Below are 27879 nucleotides of genomic sequence, written 5' to 3' on the forward strand. Positions count from 1 at the left end.
GAATTTGTGGGGTTTGGCCATTTCTTATGTATTGTCCACCCCCCTCCCCAAATGCTAAGCTCTCTCACTTCTCCTGAGCAGGGATAAATGTATTCATTTTACCCAGCAGTCTTGGTTCCGTATTTTTGTTTTTTATTTTTTATCTTTTGACAAAATAATACATTTATTACATATGATTGGCAGATAGATTGCTGATTTATTCTCTCCAAGTTTGGAAAGAATTTCAAAATAACAAAAGAATTCTATACACCATACAGTTCAGTGTACAGTTGGGCTCAGGGGCTGGTCCTGTATTTTAAAATGGGAAGGACCTCAAGCTAAGGCTCGGTTTATGCAGTGATGTGTCTGGGGGCCCTAAGGCAGGAGCACACCTCTCCCCACTGATAGTCTCACAACTGCTGGATGTTGTGATGCTGGAACCTACAAGAGACAGGTGTCCCTTAGTGAAGGAACGAAGGACACTGGTTTAGCTATCCTTTCGCCTAGAGCTGGGAGTCCCAGATGCAACAAGACCACGTAAGAGTGTAAATTGTACAGCCTGTGCCATTTCTGCATTCTGGGGATGGTGGTAAGATGCTTTTTGGAGAAAGATTTCTTTTTCTTTCTTTTTCTTTCTTTCTTTCTTTCTTTCTTTCTTTCTTTCTTTCTTTCTTTCTTTCTTTCTTTCTTTCTTTCTTTCTTTCTTTCTTTCTTTCTTTCCCTTTCTTTCTTTTTCTTTCTCTTTCTCTTCCTTCCTTCCTTTTTAAAAAAATATTTTATTTTATTTTATTTTGGGGGGGAGATAATGTGATTTATTTATTTATTTTTAGAGGAGGTACTGGGGATTGAATTTTTTATTTTTTATTAAAGTATAATCAGTTATAATGTGTCCATTTCTGGTGTACAGCATAGTGATTCAGTCATACATGTACATATATATTCTTTTCCATATTCTTTTTCATTATAGGTTACTACAAGATATTGAATATAGTTGCCCTTTATTTTTTCAATACTAAAAAACACAATTGTCTTTTAGACTGCAGAGGTAGAACCAGCGATAAGCCACTGAACTTCTGCAAACTCATATGCTGTTAACCTCCTTTTTTGTCTCTCTCTCTCTCTTCTAATGTTCTTTGAAGAGTCTGGAAGGATTGTTGGAGCATCAAGGCAGGACCGAAAGGAAAATTCCCATTGGTGGGCCCAAAACTATGCACCAGGAGGCAGAAATACAGCTTTGGGGATTTATTTTTAATAATCAGAAACATTTTTTTTTCTCATAAATCAAAAAGGCTGGTGCTGGGGAGTTGAGTGTTGATAGAGCATTTCCATGATGCCTCGGGGGACTCGCACAGCATCTCTCTGCTCAGTCCTCTTTAGCAAGTGCATTTTGGTCTCAAGCTGGTCTCCCGGTGGACCCACAGTGGCTGCTCCACTTTGCACACGGTGTTTCCATTCCAGGCAGAAAAAAGGGGAAGCGTCAAGAGCAAGAGGCACACGGCAGCCCCCTTTCCAAGCATTTTCCCAGACGCAACACCTAACAGCTTCTGCTTTAGCTCCTTGGCCAGAACTGGACATTTCTAGCTGTGAATGAGTCCAGACTTTGTAGTTTTTCGCTGACACACTGCTCTCCCATCCAGAATCAGTGTCCTAGGAGGCAAGAGCATACAATGGCGCAAAGACAGTCTCTTCAGCAAATGGTGTTGGGAAGAAAGAGTTAAAATGAGAGCTCTGGGGCCAGCTCAGGGTTACAGCTAGCTCTGTCCCTTACTGTGCACCTGCAACTTAGTTGACTTTTCTGAGTCTCTATTTCGTTTCTTTTTTTTTTTAATTAAAAAATTGGGGAGGGGGCAATAAGTAGGTTTATTTACTTTAATGGAGGCACTGGGGATTGAACTCAGGACCTTGAGCATGCTAAGCATGTGCTGTACCACTGAGCTATACCCTCCACTCCCCCAATATCTCTGTTTCTTAAGCTATCAAGTGGAGACAGAAGTATCTACTCCACGTATTAGAATAGCCTTCCCAGTACAAGCTCTTTGATGCTCCCCAATGTCAGTGGTCCTCCTCATGATCAGCTATTCCAGCTGTTCAGGTGTTTGCCTGAACCCCCGGGTGAGTGCTGAGTCCCTTGGGCAGTGCAGTTGGGGAAGGCAGTGGCCTGGATGGGGAGACTTGAGGTGCCCTGGGAAGGTGGCATCACCTGGTCACAGCTTCCCCGGCTCTCTGATGCCTGAGGATGCAGGAGGGAGTCATCTCTTGGAGGTCAGCACTGCTTTACTCCCTATTTCTCCTGAATAGAAAATACTCCTATACATTAAACCTAAGTACTTCTGGAGAGGGGCTGAAAGGAAAGGGGAAAATCCAGAAAATGGAGACTTGGGAGGGAGTGTCTGTAAAGGCCAGTTCTGCTCTATCATATATCCTTGGAATAGAAGCTCACAAGTGAGAGGTTCTGAGCACATTTAGCTCTTGAAATGAACGGGTGCTGTCCCCAAATGTCCTAGAGTACGACCACGTGTCGCGGAGCCGGCTTTCCAGAGTCACTCTTAAAAGCAGGCCCGCACACACATGCCTTTGTGTGTAGAGACACGAGTATCTCCAGGGTGGGTGGGATGGGACATGAGTATTTAGAAACCACATTCAAACTATAATAACTTAAGTTTATAAGAGAGAGGGGAAAAAATCCTACCTCATTGCAACACAGCTTAAAAAAGTAAAGCCTGACACAAAACACTGGTGAGGCTATGATCAGATTTTAAGCTGAGACGGGCTCGGACCGCGGGTTTCCACGAGGCTGGCGAGCTGAGGCTTCGGGGCGCCCTCTAGAGGCCAAGAGTCCAAAGTACAGGGCGAGCCACGGTCCAAGTGCCACGGGTCGCCTGGCTCCTTGTCTCTGTCCCGTCCTTCACAAAGGGCCAGTCAGCAGGGAGGCAAGACTTACACACAGGACAAAGCACTGGCGGGACGAGGCGGTGGTCCAGCCAGATGTGCGTTTGCCTCATCTTGCTCTGCCTCCGGTCCCTGAGGGTAGGAACTGAGTTATGGGAGGTGGTAACTTACTGATTAAAGGTAATCAGTCTCTTCTGATTTCTAAGAGATTTTTGCAAATACTTAAGACTCTTCAAACTTAAGACTCGTCCATCAGATGCCTCCTTTCTGAAGGAATTTTCCCAAGAGGTCAGAGACAGGGTGGTCCATGGTCTGGGCCTGTGTCTGGGTCACCAGTGTGTACCTTATTGATGTGGCTTCAGGAACTCAGGGCCTGCTTACACCTCCTCCTGGAAGCCCAGCAGCCCCATGCCCCATGCTTGCTTGCCCTCGCCTCGTGCTTGCTGGCCCTGCTGTCCTGGAGGTCTGGTTGCTGCTCACATTCAAGCTCTGGCTTAAAAGTCCGGCCTTGGTCCCTCTTCTCAGAGCCCCCTTGGACCCTGCCGAGGGAGTCAGCACCTGGGTTATCCCCTGGGACCTTGGGCACCTCTGGATGCTGCAGCTGCCCCAGGCTTGGCCCTCAGCCCTGGCACACTGTTCTCCTTGGTAGGAGCCCCTAGACCTTCCCGAGGTCCAGCTTAGTGCAGGAAGCAGAGGGAGCTGCACGTTTGATCTGCCCCTGCCCCCAACCACCAGACTATTTTGCTCCTTTAAGACTTGGTCTCCTTCCTCCATATTCAACCAGAGGAGGGAGGGGTAAGAGAAGACCTTCAGAGCTCACCACCTGCCCATCTCTCTCTCCCCTGCCGGCTCTCTTCTCCCCTCCCCCAAACTTACTTAGAGGGTTCTTCTTTGCCTCCTGGAGTGAAAACAGCCCTTAGGTGAGATTCTGTATCCACTTTTTTATACTGTAGTTTCTTTGAACAGTCTGTTCTCAGCCCCCTCCCCAAGCTTTGCTTTTTTATTTTTTTATTTTAAAATTTGTATTGAAGTATAGTCAGTTATACTGTGTCAATTTCTGGTGTACAGCATAATGTTTCAGTCATGCATATATATACATTTATTTTCATATTCTTTTCCATTGTAGGTTATTACAAGATATTGAATACAGTTCCCTGTGCTATACAGAAGAAATTTTTTTGAAATCTATTTTTATATATAATGGTTATCATTTACAAATCTCAAACTCCCCAATTTTTCCCTTCCTATCCCCTTTCCCCTGGTAACCATAGATGGTTTACTATGTCTGCAAGTCTGTTTCTGTGTTGTAGATGAGTTCATTAGTGTCTTTCTTTTTTTCTTTTCTTTTCTTTTTTTAGATTCCACATGTGAGTGATAGCATATGGTATTTTTCTTTCCCTTTCTGGCTTACTTCACTTAGAATGATGATCTCCAGGTCCATCCATGTTTCTTAAAATGGCATTATTTTATTCTTTCTTATGGCTGAGTAGTATTCCATTATATAAATATACCCAAACTTCTTTTTCCAGTCATCTATTGATGTACATTTAGGTTGTTTCCAGGTTTTGGCTATTATAAATAGTGCTGTTATGAATATTGGGGTGCATGTATCTTTTCGAGTTAGAGTTTTCATCTTTTCTGGATATATGCCCCGGAGTGTGATTGCTGGATCATATGGTAAGTCTATTTTTAGTTTTTTGAAGAATCTCCATACCGTTTTCCATAGTGGCTGCACCAAACTATATTCCCAGTGTAGGAGGGTTCCCTTTTCTTCACACCCTCTCCAACATTTATTGTTTGTGGACTTCTTAATGATTAGTGGGAAGCTTTTGGAAATCAGAAACATTTTCTTTCTCTGTGAAGTCAAGTTTTCATGATTGCTGTCTGTCTAGGATTTAAAAAAAAAAGAATCATTTTGAAAAGTGAGCAATGACATGTTCAAAAGGCATTTCTTTTCCAGATCTGTAACTTAAAAAATGATGGCAGAAGATTATTATTATTTTTGCCTTATTCTAATTACCCAGGTCATGTATTCTAATATAATTCTACACAAAAGGAATCAGGACTCTGTTAGAAGGCAACCAATTCCATGTCCAAGGAGCAAAAAAAGATCAGGGTGGGCCTAGAATATCCTGCAGTTGACCTCAAACAATGGAAGTTTTCAGAGTCGTGGAGTGTGCATGGGGGTGGGGTGCAGGTATTGCTAATAGAACAAAGGATTTCTTGGCCAGACTGTAACAACTGGCAACAACTTATCACACTTTGAGTGTGAAAACTGAATGATAATTGTAATTGTTAAGAGCAACTTTAGTCTAAAAAGACATGATATTATAATGATACCTGGGAAGGGAAAACTTTATATAAAGGATACAAAAATAGATAGTATTTTAAATAAATGTCAATAGTAAGGTACTGTTGAGAATGTCTGGATCTCTTACCTCTCGAGGCTCTGTTGGTTTATAAAACTGCATCCAACGTGTTCTCTATGTTTGCAAATGGAAATGAGTGAGTATGGGCCACGTGGGCAAGGGAGAGTGACGAGAGAGAGTAGCCAGGACCTAGCAGCGCTGATGGCCACACAAAGTCACGAAGTACAAAGGGCCCCGAGAGTGTGTTGCAAGGATTAGGCAAGACTCAAAAGAAGAGAACTAACTGCCTAGACTTCATTCCTTGAATTCTGGGAGATAAAACTCTATTTGTCCTAGTTAGTTAAAATGAGTCCCCGTAACGCAAGCATATGTATGTTTCCTGCTCTCCTTCTTCCCTCCTCCTCTCTCCCTCCCCCTCTCCTCCTTCCTTTTCAGGTCTTTTTACTGTATTCCTAGAAGGACCACAATAAGCCCCACCATAATCCCACAAAGGTAAAAGAACAACTGTAAAGGTGATGATTATAAGATGAGTCCCACAAGGTGTTGCTACTCTAGAGCCTGTTTCAATGTAAGTATAGTAGTTCGTTTTGTAGTCATTGTATTAACAGATATTTTGTTTCAGTCTAGATCTTTTACTTAAAGGGCCAGGTAGTAAATCTTTTAGGCTTTGCAGGCCACATGGTCTCCGTTGCAGCTACTCAGCTCTGCTGTTGTAGCGCAAAAACAGCCCTAGACAACCTCTGAATGATGGGCATGCCGTGTGCTGACAAAACTTTATTTACAAAAGCAGACAATGATCCAGAGTTTGCTAACTCTTGGACTAGAGTATTTGAAGCTTCAAATAATCCATCGTGATAAGACTATAATTTCAGCTTTAATTGTTTAGGAAATTTATTGAATTAAGCTTGTAATCAGTGTCCAAAGGCTTGTGAAAGATTGTTCTCTAAATGTGGTTTATTAAAATTGTGTCTAATACAGGTTGCCATTATTCCCACACACGTGGTAGGAAGTGTTCCTCTCTAATCACGAAAGCCCTTCTGATTTTAAAATAGTCTTCCTGTGTAAAGGACAGCACTGACTCTAAACTCCCACATCTTTTAATTTGGTAAAAGAATGAATTCCTATTAGGTAATGTGGTGGAGACTGGCTGGCTACCAAGCAAATCCATTTCTTCCTCTCTCTGAGCACACACAACCAGACCACATTTCCAGCCTCCCATACAGTCAGGGTGGCATATGACTGAATTCTAGCCAATGGAACACCAACACAAGTGATGCTTGTCAATTCCAGACCTAACCCAGTAAAACCTCCACTGTCTTTCCTGGTCCCCAGGCTGAATACAAAGGACTCCAAGGCTGTAGTGGAAGGTGGAGCCAGTACCCTGGAAGGACCCATCCACTGAGTGGGAAATCTGTTTTGGGCTTCCCATGAGTGAATGATTAAATTCTATTGTATTGAGCCACTGAGATTTTTGGCTTAGCTGTTACAGAAAATAACATTATTTTAATTATGGTAATAGTGGATTGCAAAGAAGATTTATTAATATAATTTATTGTAAAATATCTTTGAAGGCCATAGAGTGGAGTAAGGCAAGAAATAGATGGAATTTTGACATCCAGCCACCCAGCCTTTTAACAAATATTTATTGAGGATTTCTGTGGCTAAACTCCGAGGAAACAGAGATGGAGAAGACACATCCCCTTTCTTCAAGGACTCACCCAGGAGGGAGCAGGTAGTTGTGTTACAAATAACTGTAATACAGCACTTAGAGTCCTTTGATAGCAATATATCCGTGTGGGTGGGTGGGATAGAGGGAGTATTCAGTTGGGGGAAAGGAGGGAACAGCTGCTTTTAAGAGCACACAAGGGTGCCACAGCCTGAGATCAGCTGCTTCTATAGTTGGGCAGGGGGAGGTTGAGGCGGAGAGGAGTACCAGAAGCTGGTCCAGAGAAGCAGACACACTTCAAATCCCACCAGGCAGTGGCAAAAAGCAGTCAGGGGGTGTCCAGGATTAAGTTGTGCATAAAAAGCTCAGGATTCAGCAGAAGTTTGCTCTCACAGTGCTCTTTCCAGCCACTGCAAAAGGCTGCACAGTGAGCTGGGCAACAGGACTTGAGTGAGCTTGTGGGGGCCCCTACAATGACCCTTCGCACCGTCATGGTTCTTCCAATGGCCTCCAGAGGGCGCTCCGGTGCTTCCTCCAAAGTTCATTCTTTCAACACATACTGGAGGTCCACTATGTACTAGGTACAGCACCAATCCCTCTGTCAAGTAGGCGATGGGGGCCACAAACACATAAACTGATCAGTTAAATTCCATGCATGCAACCAGTTTACCAAGAGACATACCTGTAGGATATGGCAGGAACTCAGAGAAGGGGTTGGCTATGTATCTATAGTAGGTAGGGACTTCTTGTCCTCGTCTTCTGGAATTTGTACACCAGTCTTTGTTCCCTCCTCACAATAAAAATTGCCTTATTATTGACAAATGCTGGGTGCCAGGTGCTTTGTGCATTTGAACACATTTGATTTCATTCAATCCTCATAATAGATGAGTAAATGGAGTCTCAGAGCGGTTAGTAGCAAGTGGCGGAGTCAGGGTTTTTTGTTTTCCTTTTTTTATTGAAGTACAGTCAGTTTACAATGTTGTGTCAATTTCTGGGAACTATAGTCAATATCATGTAGTAACTTATAATGAAAAAGAATATGAAACGGAATATATGTATGTATATGTATGTATATATAAGACTGAAACACTGTGCTGTGCACTAGAGCCAGGCTTTGAATGCAGGCCTGCCTGCACTGAAGTAAATCTGATGCTTCAAGCACCCTGTCCTGGGGCTTCCTCTCTGAGGGCTGTGCACTTTGATTACCAGGCCCCCAGGCCCTCCTTCCTCCAGACCTGGGCCCACTCCACCCGGGAAGCAATTATGCCATCTCTGCATGGCCCTCTGAGGACCGTAGCTGGCTCTCTCTGGACTGCCTCCAGCCCTGTCCTGTCTTCTTACACAGTAGTGGGTAGGTCCCCATCCTCTTCCCAGGGCACCGGACTGTCAGGTTACCATGTGGCAGCCCATCCTTCTACAGCATATAGTTCACCACCACTGTCACCTGCACAGCTGCAGGCCTGGGGTTTCTCTACCTACAATGCCTTCTGCCTCTCACCCAGATTCTACTGAATGTGTTGTCTGCCTCAAATTCTGCCTTCTCCAAGATAACTGCCTGGCATACAAGGTCCTCTGCCTTTGAATTACCTATTATTTCCATTACTAGAACATTAATTAATCTAATTATCATTGTTTCCCCCAAGAAATCTCTCTTTTTTTTTTAACAATGGTGCCATCAGTTCTTTTTTTAATTTATTTTTTATTTTCTGAAGGGAGATAATTAGGTATCTATCTATCTATCTATCTATCTTTGATGGAGGTACTGGGGATTGAACCCAGGACCTTCTGCATGCTAGGTACATACTCTGCCACTGAGCTATACCCTGCCCCCAACATCTCTCTTCTATAATACTCTTTTCTAGCATAGTCATCATATGTGATAGTCTTTCTTATTTTAGCAAGACTGGAAGTATATCCAGATTTTAATAAGCTTAAAATGTAAGATGTAATTAAAATACAACTTAATTTTTGTCTTTAATAGTGCTTTTTGGGTTTTTTGTTACTTTAAGAAACATTAACTTTATTGAGGTAAAACTTAATACAATAAAATGCACTCATTTTAAATGTACATTTTGATGAGTTTTGATAAATATATATAATCACGTAGACCACCACAGTCCAGACAGAAGACACTAATATCACCCAAAAGAATTCCCTTGTGTCCCTTCTCAGACAATTCCAGACTTCCATTCTGGCCCCAGGCAATCACTGATCTGGTTTCTGACACTATAGATAAGACTGTCTTTTCTAGAGTTTCATATAAGTGAAATACAAAATGTGTACTCTTGTGTCTGACTTCTTTCACTCAGCATAATGTTTTGGATATTCCTTCGTGTCTCAGTAGTTCCAACTTGTCGCTGAATAGTAATTTCATTGTATGAATACACAACAACTTTCTTTTCCATTCTCCTGTTATGGATGTTGGAGTTGTTCCTTGGCTATTGAGAATAAAATTGCTATGAATATTTGAGTGTTAAGTATTGTATAGACATAGGTTTTCATTTGTCTTTAATAGACAATACTAAAGAGAGGAATTGCTCGGTCACATAGAGTAAAAGGTTTTGTAGCTCTATAAGAAACTACCAAATTATAAAGTGGTTGCACCATTTTACATTCCCATCAGCAATGTCTGAGAGTTCCAGTTGCTCTACATCTTCTCCAACATTCTAGTGAGTCATTATAGTGCATATGTAATGGTATCTCACTGTGGTTTTATCTTGCTTCTCCCTGATGACTGATGATGTTAAGCATCTTTTCTTGGGCTTATTGCCCTTTGCGTATCTTCTTTTGTGAAGTGACTGTTAGAATTGTTTGCCAATTTTTAGACATTAGATTCTTTATCTTCTTTTTATTGAGTTGTAATAACTCTTCATATATTCTAGATACAAGTTCTTTGTCAGATAAATGTATTGCTAGTATTTTTCCCAGCCTAGGCTTGCTTTTCATTTTCTTTGTGTCTTTGAGGAGTAAATATTTTAATTATGATGAAATGCAATTTATAAATTTTTTCTTTATGGTTTGTGCTTTGTGCTTTTTGTGTCCTAGCTAAAAAATCTTAGCTTACCCCAAGGTTTCAAATATTTTATGTTTTTCTCTAGTAGTTTCATGTTTTACCTCGTATATTTTGGTCTATGACCCATTTTGAGTTAATTTCTTGTATATGGTATGAAAAAAGGGACAGATTTAATTTTTTCCTGCATGGATTACAGTTGTTTTGGCTCTCTTTGTCAAAAAGTTTATCCTGTTCCCCACTGGATCATTCTGGAACCAAAATCAGTTGACCAATAAAGCTATAGTAATCAAGACAGTGTGGTGTTAGGTCTTAGAATAGGTAAGGAGAACAATGGAGCCAAATACAGTCAACTAACCTTTAACAAAGGAGCAAAGGTAATTCAATGGAGAAAGGATAGTCTTTTCAACAAATGGTATTGGAATTACTGCACATCCACTTTTTTTTAAATTATTGAAGTATAGTCAGTTGCAATGTGTCAGTTTCTGGTGTACAGCATAATGTCCCAGTCATGCATATATATACACATACTCATTTTCATATTCTTTTTCATCAAAGGTTATTACAAGATATTGAATGCATATCCACTTGTAATAAAAATGTATTCTGGACACTGACCTGACATGTTTCAAAAAATTAACTCAAAATGGATTGTGGAACAAATGTAAAATACAAAATTATAAAACTCTTAGAAGATAACATAGGACAAAATCTAGGAGATCTTGGATTTAGTGATGACTTTTTAGATATAATACCAAAAGCATGATCCATGAAAGGAAATTTAAAACTTCTGCTTTGTGAAAAACACTGTTGAGAACAGAAAGACAAACCGCAAACTAGCAGGAAATATTTGCAAAACACATATCTGATAAATCAAAAGTTACTAAAGGAGTAGCTGTTGTGTCCTGTGATATTGCTGAACTCAATTATTAGTTCTTGTAGGTTTTTTGTAGATTCCTTGGGTTTTTCTTTTGATGTAATCATATTATCTGTGAATAAAGATAGTTTTACTTCTTTCTTTGCAATCTAGATGACTTTTATTTCTTTTTCTTACCACAGTGCCTTGTTATACCCTCCAGTACACAGGGGAATAGAAGTGGCGAGAGCGGTCACTTGTACTTGGTGCCTAATCTCAGAGGGAAAGAATGCAGTCTTCCTCCATTAAGTACAATGTTAGCTGTCATTTTATTGTTCACACGTTTCAAGTTGGAGAAGTTTCCTCATGGTCTTAGTTTGTTGAGAGTTTTTATCATGAATGAGGGCATGACATTTGCCAAGTACTTTTCCTCCATCTATTGAAGTAATCATATTTTGTTTTTTCAGTCTTGCAAGATGAGTTAATGTAATTAGTTCCTGAACATTAGGCCAAACTTGTATTCCTGAAATAAATCTCACTTTATCCTTTTTGTATATTGCTGGATTGGATTTGCTAATATTTTGTTATAGATTTTTACTTCTATGCTATCTTTGATGTCTTTTTTTCATTCACTCTAATATTTATGAGATTCACTCCTATTGTTGCATGAGTTTATAGTTTGCCCTTTTATAATTGTATATTACTCCACTGTGTGAACATTTCATATTATTTATCTGTTCTCCTGTTGATGGGTATTTGGGCTGTTTCCAGTTTTTCGCTGGAAGTCAAAATCTTTTTGTGACCATGTGTACTGCATTGCACTTGGGTGTGTATGCAGGAATTGAATTGCTGCATAAAGAGTATACACATGTTTAGCTTTAGTAGCTCCTGCCACACGGTTGTAAAAAATATTTGAGCTGAAATACTTGTGCTGATGAGACATCAGCAGTGTATGAACATTCTGGTTGCTCTACATCCTTTGCCAACACTTGACATTTTTTCCTTTCTCATTTTTGCCCTTCTGACGGCTGTGTACTGAGTTTACATTTCCCTAATGAGGCTGAGCACTCTTTCGTGTGTTTACTGACCACTTGGACGGCCTCTTTGGAGAAGTTTAAGTCTTTGGCTCTTTTTTCCACCGGGTTATCAGTCTTTTTGTTATTGATTTGTAGGAGCTCTATATATGCTGGACCTGAGTGTACTGTAGGACGGATGTCTTGCAAACCTATTTTCCCACTCTGTGGCTTGTCTTTGTACTTTCTTAATGGTGTTTCCCTCTGTCGTTTTCAATTAAATTCTATTTAATGGAAAAAAACTCTTCCCTTGTCCCAGATGAAACCTGGATTTCTGACAGGCACTATAGTTTGATAGTCTCCTCCCACATAATAAAATGTCCTTAGAGGGAGTGAAAAAAGCCTCACGCAAAGATATACTGGTATGATTTCACCCATGTGAAGTTGCAGAACAGGCAAAACCAATTAATGCTAGAAAAAAATGTTGGCCTCTGGGAGCATGATGACATACTGGCTGGGAAGGGGCATAAAGGAACTTTCTGGATTGACGGTGGTGCTCTGTATTTTGATAGGGATCTGGGTTGTACAGGTACCTGCACTTCTTAAAACTTAGCAGTTGGTAACTTTCAGACTTTTGCATTTTATTGTAGATAAATTTTACCCCAAAGAAATACTAAAACTGCAAGCAAATGTTGAACTCTAGATAAGAATCTACATGCTTAAGTATTCCATGGAAAGCACGCTGTCTGCAACTTACTTTGAAATGCATCCAAAAACAATTCAGATCGCTAGATAGAGGGGTGGTTGGATTGATACATGATAAAACCACTAGAGTGAAAAACGCTGCAGGTCAAAAACTAGGCAATGGAGACATAGTTGCTCACTGTAAAAAAAATAAAAATAAAAAAGTCTGTTCTCTTTCTTGTATGTTGGAGAAGTTTCATAATAAAATGGACAGAAATCAGTAAGTTGCAAGCCCTTAAGAAGTCCTTTAAAAGTTTGGTGCAGCTAAAAGACGGCCGATTTTTCTGGCTCTTCATCACCGGCTTGGGCAGATCCTCCCTGCGTGGGTGAGTCCAGCTGCTCTGTCCTGTGGCCGGAAAGCGGCTTCCTCCATCCGAGCCCGGGAGGTTGTTACTGCCGCCCACGGGCGAGCTCAGGCTCCTGTTTGTGGGTCTCGATCGTCTGCCGGGTTCAGGAAGATTGCTTCCTGACATACTGCCCGCAGTGACGACAGAGAAGGCGAGGCATTTGGGGCCCCCGAGATGGGGGAAGCGCCTCTGCCCCACGCGGCTTTCCCCGGTGCAGCCCAGCGCAGCACCCCTGCCGCCTCCAGGGGCTTCCGGGTTAACCGTTTAACACACGTGACCTGGGTTAATGGGAAACATCTGGCCTCGTGCTCCCGGGCAGAATGAGACTTTGGAGAGAGAGCTGGAACTGAGAAACGTTTGGGACAAGAGCGCCAAACAAGAACAGAAACTGTGCAAGATTGTGTCAGATGGCAGGACTGAGAAAGGGAGACACACACACACACACACACACACACACACACACACACACACACACACACACACACACACACACACACACACACCCTCAAACCCTCCCACTTTCAAAGGAGTTTCAAATAGCAAGAAACATTTTTACTTGCCAAATTGTAAAAGCAAAGTAATTTTTAAATGGTAATACTCAATGTTGGCAAGGATGTGATGTTGAAAGGGCACTTTTGCACATTCCCAGTAAGAGACTTTTTTGGAAATAATCTAACAATATATATGAAAGATCATACATTTTGAATCAATAAGTTATATTCTAAGGATGAAAAATCAAAATGTTTTCAAAGATCTGCATATAAAGTTTTTTTTAATTTATGTATTTATTTGGGAGGAGGTAATTAGATTTATTTATTTATTTTAATGGAGATACTGGGTATTGAACCCAGGACATCGTTCATGCTAAGCACACACTCTACCACTGTGCTATACCTTCCCCACTAAAGATGTTTAACACGTTTATAATAATAGCAAACATTGGCTATTGCCTATCAGGGTACTACTAATTAAATTATAGTCCAACAATATGATGCAAATATTGTGCAGACATTTTTCATGATACACTTTTAGGAGAGAAAAATCAGGTTATAGAACTCTATAAACAATGTGATTCCCATTATATGCTAAAAGATTATAAGAGGTAATTTGTTCTTTTTTCCATATTTCTAGTATTTCCCAAGTTTTCTGCAATGCATGCACTTTGTTTCTCAAATCAGAAAAAAAATTTTTAAATGCAGCACAGTCTGGAACTGGGTTATGAAAGAGATGTCTGCCTGGAGATTTGGTATATGATATAAACTGTATCTTAAAAGGCTTGTTTAAAAACTCTTAAAAATCAATTTGCAAAATCTCTTGCTTATAGTATGAAGACAGTGTAGGTCTGTTTGGGATCAAATTGATGGAAATGTTAAGTTGGTGGGTAGAAGGAACAAAGATTACTGCGTCAGAGCAAAGCTCTGTCTGCATTGGGCTGGAGCAAATGTATTACAAAGTGTAATTACAGAGCATAATTGTAAGCAAGGGATATGAACTGTGCACAGTGGTAAAGGTTGCTGATACTGCTCTCTTACAACATAGAAGGCATTAGTTGCAAATTCCCACTATCCACAGCGGAGATGAAAGTTCACTGGACAGGAAGGAATGGGGCAAGGGAACTTCCCCTTATGAAGCTCCTATAGTTTGCATTGTGATGTGAGTTTTGCAAGCTTTATTGGTCATCTGATCCTTAGAGCAGCCCTGTGAGATGTGTGTCATATTGTTGTAGCCAGGAAGTGACAGAAACCTATGCCAAACTAGCCTAAGCAAAAAGGGGATGTAATGATTTAGTTATCTAGAAAGGACAGTTGGGTGGAGGCTTCATGTGATATGGTCATAAATCTCTGGCAAGTTGTGTTTCCCCTAATGGCTGCAGCAGTCTCTCCAGCCCCACAGGCCTTTCCTACACTGTGGTTTAGATGCCCCTCACCTCAAGAATGGGGTCTGTGCTTTCACTTCTTGAATTCGGGTGGGCTTATGACTATGGCAGAGGCGATGCCCTGTGACTTTCAAGGCTGGGTTTTGAAAGGCTGTACAGATTCTGCCCAGGTCTCTGGGAGCTCAGCCACCGGGCTGGAAGGAAGCCCAAGTCACAAGGAGAGCCGCGTGTGGGCGCTACCCCAGAGGGGAAGGGAAAAGGCCCCAGTTCTTGTCTTACTCGAAAGATAAGAATTCAGATGGGAGATGGAAGCGTTGTGTAGTGAATGATTTTAAAGGTTTTATTAGCAAAGGGAAAATATATCTCCCAGAACGCGAGGCGGGTGATCCAAGGGCCAATAGCAGTGGTCTTTGCCCCTTCTCTTACACCCGCGCTTAGAGGTGGTCTCTTGACTGATTGACGGCTCTTGTCCCTGGAGTGCTTAGTCATGTTCATCCCCTTTTGTGCAAGTCCTCACCCATGATGCATACAGGAAAATCCACGGGGGTGAGGGGAGCCTAAACCACAATGCTAATTATATTACAATGAGCATTGTGTTGTGTCCGGTTAGGTCTGTGTTGCTGTCACACTGTTGTGGCACTCATTTAGAGGAAGTAAAGCTCCTTTATGCTGCAGGTGGGCATAATGCCATCTTCCGGATCATCCTCCCTCTCCTCCACCTTATCTACCTGGTGCTCCCATTTACCTGCCTAACATAGGTACTCTGGCTGATGGCCAGCATCAACCACCAGACAGGTGAGTGAGGAAGCTCTGAGGTGACCCCATCCCCACCAGCATCTAGCTGCAACCACGTGAACCTTCCAGAACAAGAGCCACCCAGCTAAGCCCAGTCAAGCCCAGAACCATGAGAATGATAATGAAACTATTGTTGTTATTTTAAGCCACAAATTTTGGGAGTGACTTGTCATACAGCAACAGATTACTTTTTCCCTTCAATGTCCAAATAAAACCCCAGGTAAGAGATTTAATCGATATCATTCTTTGCGATGGCAAACAGCTCCTTCCATGCTTCTGGGAAAGATGGCAGCAAGCAGTGTACAGTCCACTCATAAAGTCCCTGCAGTTAGAGACTCTGGGAGTTGGGTAGACTTTCTACTGAGGCCTGGCCATTCAAGGTGCTCCATGCCCCTGGCCATGCGATTGGTTCAGAGATGGTCAAGTAACCCAAGTAATCATTCTCCCCTAGGATTTTCATGCTAAGACTCTCAGGGAAAATGATCTCTCTTATACCCTAGGACTCTGCTGGGCTAATTCCCCAAGAAGAGGGGAGGGGGAATTTTCCCTCAAAAGCAGGGATGCTGGTCCATGAGCACAAAAGAAATATAATTTAAGATGGGGAAGAGTCTGGGCTACCCAATCCAGAACCTCTCAAGTCTTAAAACCCTAAAAAGATGAATTCATTTGTTAGACATTTAAAATGCTTTTGTTGATTAATAATAGCGATCATTTTTCTTTTTTCTTTTGAGTATTAGGCTTTTATTAAATCTTTACTCAATTCTGCACCATAGAGATTATCTTTATTTTGTAGACAAAAAAAAAAAAAAAAAGAAAGAAAGAAATCTGAAGCTCAGAGAGTATAAAAAACTTGCTCAAGGCCAGAAAGAACAAAAATGGTCATTTTGTGATTCAAATTCAAATCTGTCCGCAAAGCCCATGCCCTTCCCACCCCCACACATCACCTGGTGAACGGGCAGCATCCCACGAGGCCACCCGCAGGCAAAGCTGTGTGAAAGGCTGTGATAATCAACCCCTCCAATCCCCGCTCACTTCGCAGTCCCCCTTTCTCTTGGCACATCTCCTACCGGAAGCTGATTCCTGGGTGATTTCTAAGAATGGTCACCTGGGCAGCAACCTGAGCTCTAGCTTTTCATCATCTCCATGAAAACTGTGCTAACTCCCATGCCTTGAAGGCCCCTGATTTCTTTTCTTTTTTTTTAACACCTTTATTGTGGTATGGTCCTATACAGTAAACTACACATATTTCAGATGTACAATTTGATGAATTTTGATAGATGTATATATACACCCTCAAACCGCACCACAACTGAGATAATTAACATTTCCATCACTCCCCAAGAGGTGCAATTTTTAAATTCCCAATTTATCCCTTCCCACCTCCTTTAACCCCTGGTAACCATAAGTTTGTTCTCTATATCTGTGAGTCTGTTTCTGTTTTGTAGATAAGTTCATTTGTGCCCTTTTTAAAAGATTCTACATATAAGCAATATCATATGGCATTTTTCTTTCTCTTTCTGGCTTATTTCACTTAGAATGATGATCTCCAGGTCCATCCATGTTGCTGCAAATAGCATTATTTTCTTCTTTTATATGGCTGAGTAATATTCCATTGTAGATATATACCATATCTTCTTTATCCAGTCATCTGTCGATGGACATTTAGGTTACTTCCATGTCTCGGCTATTGTAATAGTGCTGCTATGAATATTGGGGTGCATGGTCTTTTTTGAATTCTATTTTTCTCTGGATATATGCCTGAGAGTGGGATTGCTGGATCATATAGTAAGTCTGTTTTTTAGTTTTTTAAGGATCCTCCATACTGTCCTCCATAGTGGCTGCACCAATTTACATTCCCACTAACAGAGTAGGAGGGTTCCTTTTTCTCCACACCCTCTCCAGCATTTATCCTTTGTAGACTTTTTGATGATGGCCATTCTAACTGGTGTGAGGTGATATCTCATTGTAGTTTTGTTTTGCATTTCTCTAACAATTAGTGAAGTTGAGTATCTTTTCATGTGCTTGTTTGAAGACCACTGATTTCTAATCAAGTATTCACAAGCGAGCCCTCCAGGTAATAGTCACATTTATACTTGACAAAGAACTTCAGGGTCTTCCTTCTAAAGAAGAGCTACCTACTGGTGGAAGAGACCAGCCCACCCACAGTCATATAAAGATCAGCGGGCATATTCATTTACTAAATCTCCTGTGACAAATCACATAAACTTAAAACAACAAGTTTATTCTTCCACAATTCTGGATGCCAGAAGTCCCGATTCAAGGTATCAACAGGGTTGGTTCCTTCTGGGGCTCTGAGAGAAAATCCATTCCATGCCTCTGTCTTAGCTTCGGGTGTTGCTGGCAACCATTGGTATTCTTTGGCTTGTAGCTATGTATAACTCCAATCTATTCACATTGCCTTTTTCAATGTGTGTCTCTGTGTCTCAAATTTCCCTCTCTTCTTTCTTATGAGGACATCAGTCACTGGATTAGGGCCCAACCTTAATCCAGGATGACCTTGTCTTGAGATCCTTATCTTAATTACAACTATGAAGATCCTATTTCCAAATAAGTTCACATCCACAGGTACTGTGTGTTGAGGGGAGGGTAGAGGTGGGTGGAGGAGGATTAGGACTTGGCTATATCTCCTGGAGGAACATAATGCCTTTGTAGCAGGGTATTCTGGGGCCCCACAAGTCACATACTTAGGCTACTTGAGATCACTCCCCCAAGTGCAGAGGTCTGTGCTTTGCTATCTCACCAATTTCTCTGGGAAGGCTTTATGGGGCTATTTTTACAGCTACATAAAAAGGAAAATACTTGCAATCTAGACTTATGTTCATTCATTATTTAGCAAGAATATTTCTCAAAAAAAATCACAAAACAGGAAAAAGCTATAGGTCAACTAATTCCTGGTCTTCCAAGGGTTGAGTTGTATTCGTGGCAGGGGGTGTTGCCAAGCAGGGGGGATTCTCTGCTTGGAAGTGTGCAGAGAGGGGATCCAAGGGCACTTCTGTGGCAGTTTGTGGTTTATAGCTCTTTCCAAGCGACGAGGGCAACTGAGTCATCTTTAAACCCTAGGATCCTCATGGGGTTTTGCTCATTTTGGAGTCTGTTCTTAGATATCCTAAGTCCTTTTGAAAGAGAGGGGTCATGTACAATCACACAAATAAATAAATAAGGGAAGAAACATTCTGACCCTCTCTTCCCTGGGAGCTGCCAAGGGCAGAGGCACTGTCATGCCCTAAGTCATCCAAAAACCACAACTCCTGGAAGCCCACCTCCTCTGACTATTTCTCTTGGCTCATCCTCAACTCCAAATACCTGTAATTTAATGCTACACAACCTTTATGCATCCTGCTGCTTACACCACCCCCTCACAACTTCCCAGCATGACTCCTGCTGAGCCAGCCACTCCTGTTTCCTTCTCGTTCCCCTCCTCTGGCTCTCCTTCCTTTTTACACTGGACACATGACCTGCTCAACCCCATTTTATTGATGAAGAAACTGAGGCTCCCAGAGGTGACATACCTTGCCCTCCAGGGTCTGAATGTTTTTTGCTCATTATGTCCTCACTTCAATAAAATTAACCTTGCAGATGAGAAGTACCCATCATGCACTGACACCATGACACTTCAGATCCAGACTAAATAAGGAGAAAAACACCTCCTTCCTTCGGGAAGGTGGAGCTGGGATGAAAATCAGGGAATAAGACCCCAAATCCTTCCCTCTGCAATACATATTCCGCCCATTCATTTTTACACCCTGTGTAACCAACTTGCCAAAGAAACTCAGTGCAGTTGTTCACCTGAGCCTGCCCGCTCTCCCCGAGAGCATCCTATCCATCCCTTAATAAATCCCCACTTTACTTTCTTAACCTCTGCATCTCATCTCTGAATTCTTTCTGCCACGAGACAAGAAACTAATCACTGGCAACAAAGCCTTGGAGAGGTGACCTGCTTTTCAAAGCCACTTTTCAGGAAGGAGCGGCCAGCAGGTGGGGGATTTCACAGCATCTTATGCTAGCCTAGTGACATGGTGGCTGGAGGGTGGGGGACACTCTCATCATCTGACGGATGGTGGAGGTGTACGGTGAGGGGTAGCCAGTGGTCACGAGATGGAACATGATGGAAGGGGACCAGCAGGGCCTTCCTGGCCAGAGAGCCCTGGGCTTGGGTCCATTCACATCACCTGAGCCTTCATCTCATTTGAATACTGGGCACGGTAATCCCTACTACACAGCCAGGAGGTGTAGTCCTCACCTCAAGGCACTGTGGGGTGAAATTCAAAACTGAAGCAAAGAACCAGCGTAGAAGCCCTGCCCTGCAAGTTCTCCGCAAGTGATGGCCATTAACCGGAGGCCACGTCTTTGGTGGGCAGACAGGCCTTGGGTCCACCTTGTCACTCCAGTGTTTCCCTCCCAACTGCACCGGCTGGAGACCATCACAGCACAATCTTAGCGGAGTGCACCTGCCGAGGGCCAGATCATGCTATCTTTATAAGGCATCCTTGGGCTCAGGTCCTCTCTTCCAGGATTCTGGCCGGCAGTGAGGCAGCAACACGGTGCCTGAGCAAATGTCTGCAAGGTCCTGGCTGCTTCTGACAAGCTAGAAACAGGGCAGGATCCCCAGCAGGTGCTTTTCTTACCCACACCCTCTCCAGAGTTACCCAAGGAGTGATAACTTGCTTTTGGACTAGGTCCTTGACTCTGATGTTGCAACAGATATTGCCAGGGACAAAAATGGGTTTGAAAGAGGGTGGGAGAAAATTCCTGATACAGCGGCACACACTGGGGCACCTACTCTATGCCAGGAGTGTCTCACACTCTGGGTAGGCGCACTAGGCCTGACCCTGGAGCCAGGTCTGTTTGGATAAGAACCATGCCTTGGACTCTAAGGTTGTTTTTCCTTGGTTTACTCCTGAAACAGCCAATAACTGAGCAAAGATGATCCAAACATGAGTACAGGTGAGTGGCCATGGCTCCCTACTGCCTCCCTTGGGACTCACAGATGTAGAGAGCTGGGTGGTCTTGGCAGCCTGAGTGGCGTGGGGCCGGGTGGGATGAGAGCAGACTGGGCTTCCTGCCTTGTCCGCCCTCAGCACCTGGAAAAGATCCTGCATAAATAACACTGCTACTCAGGACGTCACCTCCCTGGGCCGTGTCTGGGCGGACCTTGACCCCATTGCTTTGTTGGAGCGACCTTTCCATCTAGATCTGAGCTTTGGGGTTTAGTCTTTTCCTGGCAGCCTGGGCTGGAACTGTAGGATTTGCTATTCTCAGTAATTGTTGATACAGACTGACCATCAATGCCTTTGACTTTGTTGACTCCCCAGCGGCTCCCAATCACCCACCTATGGTCAAATTCTGCACTTTTCAACTTCGTTGTCCACTTCCCACTACCAAGTCCCACTCTGCGTTGAAGGCATGCCATACTCCAGCCGTACCAGACAGCCATCCTCCCTGCCACCTGTCTTTCCCCCCACAGCGCTGTTCACACCTGTGAGACCACCATGGCTGGGACTGGCATCTGAACCAGGGAGATCTGCACTTGAGTGCTGGTTCTGAGTTTATGTACCAGCTGAGTGACCTTGGGCAAGTTACTCTAAGACCTCACTGTTCTGGGGCAAGACTGAGCTATGTCTCAGACCAGGGCACAGGCTTTGGAGGGGAGGATGGAGAGCTGCCCAGCCTCAGAGAGCATCTTCTTAATTCCTTTCAGCCTCAGCATTCCTCACCTGCAAAATGGGAAAAGCACCATCTCCCTCGCTGGACCGTGAAAGTGATGGAAGGGGAACATCTGGCGAGGAGGGTCTGACAGCTGTCTCGTCTTTCTCTTCAACTAACTGCATCCTCCAAAGTCAAGCTCCAGCCTTTCTTCTCTAATCTTAACCCCTTGCCCCACACCCCCCTCCAGGTCCTGATCGCCCTTCTCTCTGCTGAGCCCTCACTCCCCCGACTTGTTTTTGCCGGCTCAGCTGCCTGTGGTCAAGCTTCCCTGGAGACTCTGGGAATGCCCCACACAGCCTAACATTTCACCCTGATGGGGGCTTCTTCTCGTTTGCTCTGCAGCCATGGACTGGTTGGACCTCAGACAAACTTCAAATGCTCATCAACACTGCCTTGTTCAGAGCATGAGGCCAGCAGTGCTCCCGACAGAGGGCTGGCAGGACCTGCAGAATGACGGTTCCGCCCGCCTGATCAGTGCAGCTGGAGTTGGGAGAAGGTGGGAGAGGCTACTTCTATAACCCTTCTCCCCACGAGAGGTGAGCACATGCCAGGCCTGGAACAGGTGGGACCACCTGCTCCGGCCTCCAGCAGAGGATAGAGGAGGGTGGGAAGGCTAAGCGCAAACACTTCCAGATAAATTCTTAAGCAAGTGAGGAAGACAGACTGGAACAGAGGAGGAAATCATTTCAAGAACCCAGGTTACCAAAGGCTTAAAGTAACAAAGGTACTTTTAATTGATCTTCAGATTAAAAACTACTCTGCGATGGTCAGTAACCATTCCAGCCCCTAGTCTGTTCGAGCCCTATCCTGGGCTGTCTTGAGCAATAGGGTTAACTGGTTATTTATTAACTTCATCCACAGTGTTAGAAAAACAAGGCATTATAACAGTTTAGATGAAATGTGTGGCTGGCAGCCAAATCCAGTCCCTTACATTCCGTATTTTTTCTTTAGTTCTTCTACTTTGTTGACGTAAGCTTTCATGGCATCTTCCTTGGAAGTCCCTGTAAGGCATTGACAAGGTTATTTGTCAGAGAGGCGGCATGGTAGAAAGGCAGCAGACTTAACAGAGCCCTGGTTTAGGGCTCTGAGGCTCAGTTTCTCACCTGGGAGGGGCGGTTCTACTATCTCCACCTCACAGACCTGGCCATGGTTCGACTTAAAGTCCTCAAGGAGGAGCCTGGCCCACAGGGAATGCTCCAGAAAGCACTGAGCCCCCTGATGTGTGTGCAGCTGTCCTGAGGCCTGTCACTGGCCTGCTGGCCACGTGAGGGCCCCACTGTCGTGTCCGATTGAACATGGGGAGCTGCACTAACTGTTGGTCCTGTTGAGTCTCACGATTGGTTCTCACCAAACAAGTATTTTTCTGTCAGGCTCTTATCTCCCAGAGCTGTTAAGCTGCCAGTGGCAAAAAAAAAAAAAAAAAAAAAAAAACCCAAACAAAGCCAGGCACCCTCTTCTCCCCAGAGAGAAGCTCTGAGCAAAGTTTTGAGAACTCTGAGCTGGCTCTTGGAGGGGATACAAAGGGTGAGAGCCCCCAGACAGTGATGCCCAGTTTCCTGGGTTCTGTGGCGAAAGAGAGATGCCCACGGGCAAGTATGTGGGGTCTGAGAATGGCATGGAAATGCCCAATGGGAATGGACAGCCGGACAGGCATTCCTGTTCCAGTTACTGACAAATCCTAGGAGTGTGGTTATTGTTCTCTGGCCCCTTTTGAATTCAAGGGTTTCTCATTTGAAGGGAGACAGAGGGCTTATTCAGAAACCAGCTAGCTAGGGCACAAAAGCTGGCGGGCACTTTAGTGCCAACTTTTGGGTCTTGCTGCTGCAGGTGGCACGTGATTAAGTTGGAGCCGGGATACTTCTTGGCTGAAGTCGCTTAGCATAGAATAGCCCCATTCACCGAGCCTACGATGTGCCAGCAGCTTGCCATGCATTAGCTCATTCCTCTTTATGTGCCTTTCTGGCCAAAGGGGAACTGGGGAGGGCAGCTTGGACTAGAGGGTCACTGCCTGGTCTTGTGGGGGAGAGGGAGGTGTGGGCAGGAAACCACCCCTTATGGATACATATAAAGCCCAAGCCAACTCTATCGCCTCCCCATCTATTGGCCTGGTCCCCAGTCCCTCCCCTTTCTCCAGATGACCCCGCGGCTCTGAGATGGGGCTTTTGGAAAAGGCATGAATGGTATTGGGAGAAAAATTAGGTGGCCTAGTTTTTTTCCATTCTGGCCCAGGTCAAACTGGTTCCCCAGCATGTGCCTCTTCCACTGCGTTCTCTCCCCGCACCTCTTACACTCCTTAATGAAGAGTGTTTCACTGCCGGGCTTTCCAAATGAAGGATACGGATTAGAGCAATTACCTTTCAGCTCATTCCAGGCATCCCACTTGGCCTTGCCTTTGAAGTCCAACATTCCAGGCCGTTCTTAAACAAGGGAAGGAAAGAGATTAGATCTGCTGCAAATTCTGATGGAGACCTTGATCAATTTTCTTGCCATGAATACCACCTTTGATTACATCTATTCCTTCTAGGCTATTAAATGAGTCTAGTATGGCGGGTTCTGCCTTCAGAAATCCACACGTACAGAAATCCAAACTTAAGATCTAGAGAAAATAGGAGGAAAACTGCTCTCATTACTAAAGAGTCCTTGTCTTTTAAGTTAAATAAATCCAAAATGTCTCCTTTTAAAAACTGTACTTAAATTTTTTTTTTCAAACAAGTACTACATCCAGTCACCTGGCTTAAAATTCAAGCACCACGGAATTAATTCCGTTTCCTCCCAGTCTTCCCACTCAGTTTATCTCCCTCATGCATTACTGTCATCAGTTTTTTGGGTGTCCTTTTCTGTGAACTGTCTGTTCATATCCTTGCCCTATTTTTTCTATCAAATTTTTAGTCTATTTCTTGTTGATTTGTGGGAGGGTTTCTTTTTTTCCCCTGAGGGCAAGCTTCCTTTAAGTTATACCATGGTTTTACGCTTGGGAAACACACCACTTCCCTGCTGACTTAGTTCACTGCCATGCTGAGAACAAAGCCAAGGGGAGCAACCACAGTGCCCAGAGCCTGGACCACTGCATCTGAGAAACAGCAAGTCTCCCACCAGGAGCTTGCAGGGAAGCAATCCCAGGGATACTTGAGCAAAACTGCCCCCGGAGACTCATCATTAGAATCCTAGAGCAGCACATCCCAACATCTTTTCATGAGGACGGAAAGGTTGTACATTTGCACTGTCCAACCCAGGGGCCAATTGTGGCAACTGAGCACCTGAAATGTGACTGAACCTCTGATTTTATTTAATGCTAACTATTTTCACTTTAAATTTAGATAGCTGCATGTGGCTAGTGGCTACTGTACTGGACAGCACAGTTCTAGAGTGAGCTGATTGGGAAGTGACAGATTCCCACACCGGTCTATCCATACATATGTGAAAGCAGGGCAGAGGCCAGCCTCTGTGAAAATTGTGTTTATCAGAAAAGCATCTCAGCCACTCTAGTCACCCACACTTCATCCCTCTTGGCTCCCTAGGAGGAGGCAGAGTTTATAGATCCAGGGTAAAACTCACCTTCACCACAAGAGCTTTCTCATCTAAGCCCTCCCTGTGATCTCTGATTTGGCACTGCCAGGATCTTGAGCTCTGGGCACCATTCCCTGCTTCCAGCGGGCTGGCAGCCAGCCCACCTGCTCCACCCTCCGCCCCAACTGCAGTGGGATTAGGGGCCTATGCTCACCCTCCCAAACAAGAGTAGGGGTGGCCTCCTTCTATGCTACTGTAGCCACCACCTCTGAGTCCTTGCACAGGCTGCATCGTGCTCTTCCTATACACTTCTGGGTTTCAGACACTTAGGGGCAGAGTGAAAACTGTCCAAGGCGGGCAAGACAGCGTTCCCGAATGTGGTGGTCCAAACCAAGGCCTCAAAATCTGTACCAAGATTTTTTGATAGGGAACAAATGTTCATCAGCATTTTGCTGTCAGCAAAAAAATGCTTCTGACCTGCTCCAGGAAGTCAGCTGTTTCTCTGCTCCTGACATCAGGCTTGGTCCGGCTGCCAAGTGCTCTGACTTTGATCCTGCCCATCTGGGCTGGAAGCAGTATGGTTTGACAAAACTATTACTGAGCTGAGAGCTTGGAGCAAGTCTCTTTTGAGCTGGGATCTTTGCTTCCTCCCAAATAGATGGGAAATGCTAGTGATAACCAGTAAAGTCCTTCCCAAACTAGAATTTGAATTCTGCTCTCTGAGCCACGAAGAAGCCAAGAACGGTGCAGGGTCTGTCAACTCCATCCAGGAACATGATCTTTGGGGAAACTCTCCAGCTGAAACCCCAAGAACCCCATGAACCATCACCATGTCCTGCCTGAAGAGTAGGGCCTTGGGTAGTTTTGAGAGTGAGGCTCCTGCACATTGAGTTCCAGCACCAGCCAAGGCTGCTGAGCTGCTTTGATGGGCTCTCCCAACCTCAGCTTAGCGTACCTGTATTCACGTCACCCACGGTCGCTTGTTTGTAGTGGCTGTAGATGAACAGCATCTCATCATCTGCCGGCTTGGTCTTGAGGTGTTTAACTTCCTCAGCAGCTTTCTCAAACTCAGCCTAAATTCCAGGGAGACGAGAGGTCTGAACAGAGTTCAGTAACGGGTGGAGGGATTGGAAAGGCAGCATTCCCCCAGCAATGCAGGTGAGGAAAAGCAGTGTTTCCTCATCTCCTCAACAGGGCAGCCCGAAAGATTCAGCAAAACCAGGAGGGGAAGCACATCTGTTCACTCATTTGATGGACAACTGTGTACTGAGATTTCTCACTATACCAGGTATCAGGTGCTGGAAACAGGTGAAGGAAGCAGGCTAAGACTGAAGCAGCGTGGCCAACTGTCTGGCAACTACCGGGCCAGACGGGGTCCCAGGTTAGCCCTGACTTGAGGGTAGGGCTGGCACAGCGGGTTTGAAATAGCTGAGAAAAGAACAGAGCTTGAGCACACTGGTGTCAGCGGCCAGAGCCCGCTGGCCCCCTCCCACTGGGCGCCGACCTCTGTCCCAGTGCCGGGACTGGAGAGAGGCGAGAGAAGCCAAAAGTCTCCCCCCACTGCCAGGTCCCGGAAAAGCGTCTAAAGTCGAAAGAGGAAAAGGCCTCTAGATCACCCCTCCCCCAGGGCGCGTCCCTCCCCTTCTCAAGCACGCCGGACACTCGGCCCCTAATTCCCTTGACCTCCCTGCGTCTCCACACTGCGTGGCGCCCTACTCCTACCGTGTCCTTCCGCGTGGGGCATTCGGTCCCCTTACTCTTTCGACCCATGTAACCCACTACATCCCATCTGTCTACCTAGGACCCTCGCCTCCGACCCCTATTCCTGCTTCACTGCGAATTCCTTCCCATGGGCAATCTTCCAGCAGTTGCGAGCTGGGTAGTTGCGTTCTGAGTCCCGAACCGTAAAGTTCCGCTTACAGGGCTCTGTCAAAAGAATCCGGGCTGGGCATGGGTCCAGGAATAGCAGCAGAGCCCGGAAGAGAAAGACCTTGCGAAGTTGTGTCTGCAGGCTGATCCCCGTACCAGCCTCCCGCCCCGTTGCACCTTCGCAACCAGGCTGGGCACGCGTATACCTGAGACATGCCGGCAGGGTTGCAACGATTCCAGAGAGCCCGCGGAGGCTGCGAGGAGCAGGACGCAGCAGCACAAGACTCGACTGGTAGCGCCTTTAGAGGCGCAGCCGCAGGCCTCCCCGGCTGTGCTCGGGAGAGCGAGAGGCAGCCAATCAGAAGCCAGCTCTACGCTGGAGGTGTGCCCAGCCCGGGCGCCCGCCCCACCCTCGCCTGAACCCACGAGGGTTTGCTTGCGCACGCGCAACTGGGAAGAGCCGAAGGGGACGCCGGGAGCAGGTGGGGACCGCGGAAATAGGTCGCGGACTGTCGTCAGGCAGGGACCGCTGGTTCGAGCCAAGGTTCGGTCCGGACCTCAGTGGGGAATGGCCCGCGGGGCAGAGTTGGTGTGGGGCGGAAGCTGAGGAGCTTAGGCTCTTAAATTTGTTTCTTTAGATCTTGTGTCCGGCGTGAAGAGGCCGGAAGTTGGGCTGCTGGACAGCTTTCAGGCTTGGGGAGGGCGAGTGAGTCCCGCCCCTCTCAGGGGACTAGAGGTGGACCCTCTGGGGATGGTCCCTGGAGAACCGCGCGATGGTGGGAAGCTGGACTGGTCCCCAGAAATGCGAAGCCGAGGCCTCTTCCTGTGAACATGTTGTGTGACCTGCCGGTGGCCGTAGTTTGCAGCCCTGACTTTTCAATCTATCTGGTGCGTTAAAGTCAGGGACAGTGTGTTATTTGTCTTGATTTAAGCTGAGCCCGGAGTAGGTGCTCAGCAAACATTTGTTAAGTAAATGACTCTCCTTCATTCACGCATGCTTACTGAACGCTTGTCGGGTAACTTGCACCGATCCTAGATTTTGGGGACACAGCAGTGAACAAAACAGATAAATCCCTGCATTCCTGGAACTTATATTGGGGATAACAGTCAGTTCAATAGAGTTTGCTAGGAGGATAGTTAGGAATTGGCAGGTTTACATGGGCTGGGGGTGGAAGGTTAAGGGAAGGTAACATTTGAGAAAGCCCCTCAAGGAGAGGAGGGAGCATTCCAGG

General features: G+C 44.8%; 2 protein-coding genes across 8 annotated transcripts in view; one reads left to right on the forward strand and one right to left on the reverse strand.

Moving 5' to 3' along the window:
* Positions 1 to 21981: 21981 nt before the first annotated feature.
* On the reverse strand, positions 21982 to 27009 carry DBI (diazepam binding inhibitor, acyl-CoA binding protein). Its single transcript, XM_010979266.3, has 4 exons — positions 26854 to 27009; positions 25734 to 25851; positions 23626 to 23688; positions 21982 to 22272 (listed from the first exon to the last, which is right to left on the reverse strand). Exons 1-4 carry the CDS (start codon positions 26860 to 26862, stop codon positions 22199 to 22201), a joined length of 264 nt encoding a protein of 87 aa, XP_010977568.1. The 5' UTR covers positions 26863 to 27009; the 3' UTR covers positions 21982 to 22198.
* Positions 27010 to 27070: 61 nt separating this feature from the next.
* C4H2orf76 (chromosome 4 C2orf76 homolog) overlaps positions 27071 to 27879 on the forward strand; it is a 70743-nt gene continuing 69934 nt past the window's right edge. For 3 of the 7 annotated variants that reach the window (XM_064484687.1, XM_064484690.1, XM_010979246.3), the window contains exon 1: positions 27071 to 27129. The gene's annotated coding sequence lies outside the window, so the exon portion shown is untranslated. The other 4 variants (XM_064484692.1, XM_064484691.1, XM_064484693.1 and 1 more) reach the window with 4 other exon arrangements.

The sequence above is a fragment of the Camelus dromedarius genome, chromosome 4, assembly GCF_036321535.1.
Source record: "Camelus dromedarius isolate mCamDro1 chromosome 4, mCamDro1.pat, whole genome shotgun sequence".
Taxonomy (NCBI): Eukaryota; Metazoa; Chordata; class Mammalia; order Artiodactyla; family Camelidae; genus Camelus; species Camelus dromedarius.

Bases quoted from the DNA above. Each gene is read 5' to 3' on its own strand.
- DBI (XM_010979266.3), bottom strand. The intron at 23,689-25,733 runs GTACGCTAAGCT...CCCTTGTTTAAG, and splicing joins CGTGGGTGACGTGAATACAG to AACGGCCTGGAATGTTGGAC. The intron at 22,273-23,625 runs GTAATTGCTCTA...AATGCCTTACAG, and splicing joins TGCCTGGAATGAGCTGAAAG to GGACTTCCAAGGAAGATGCC.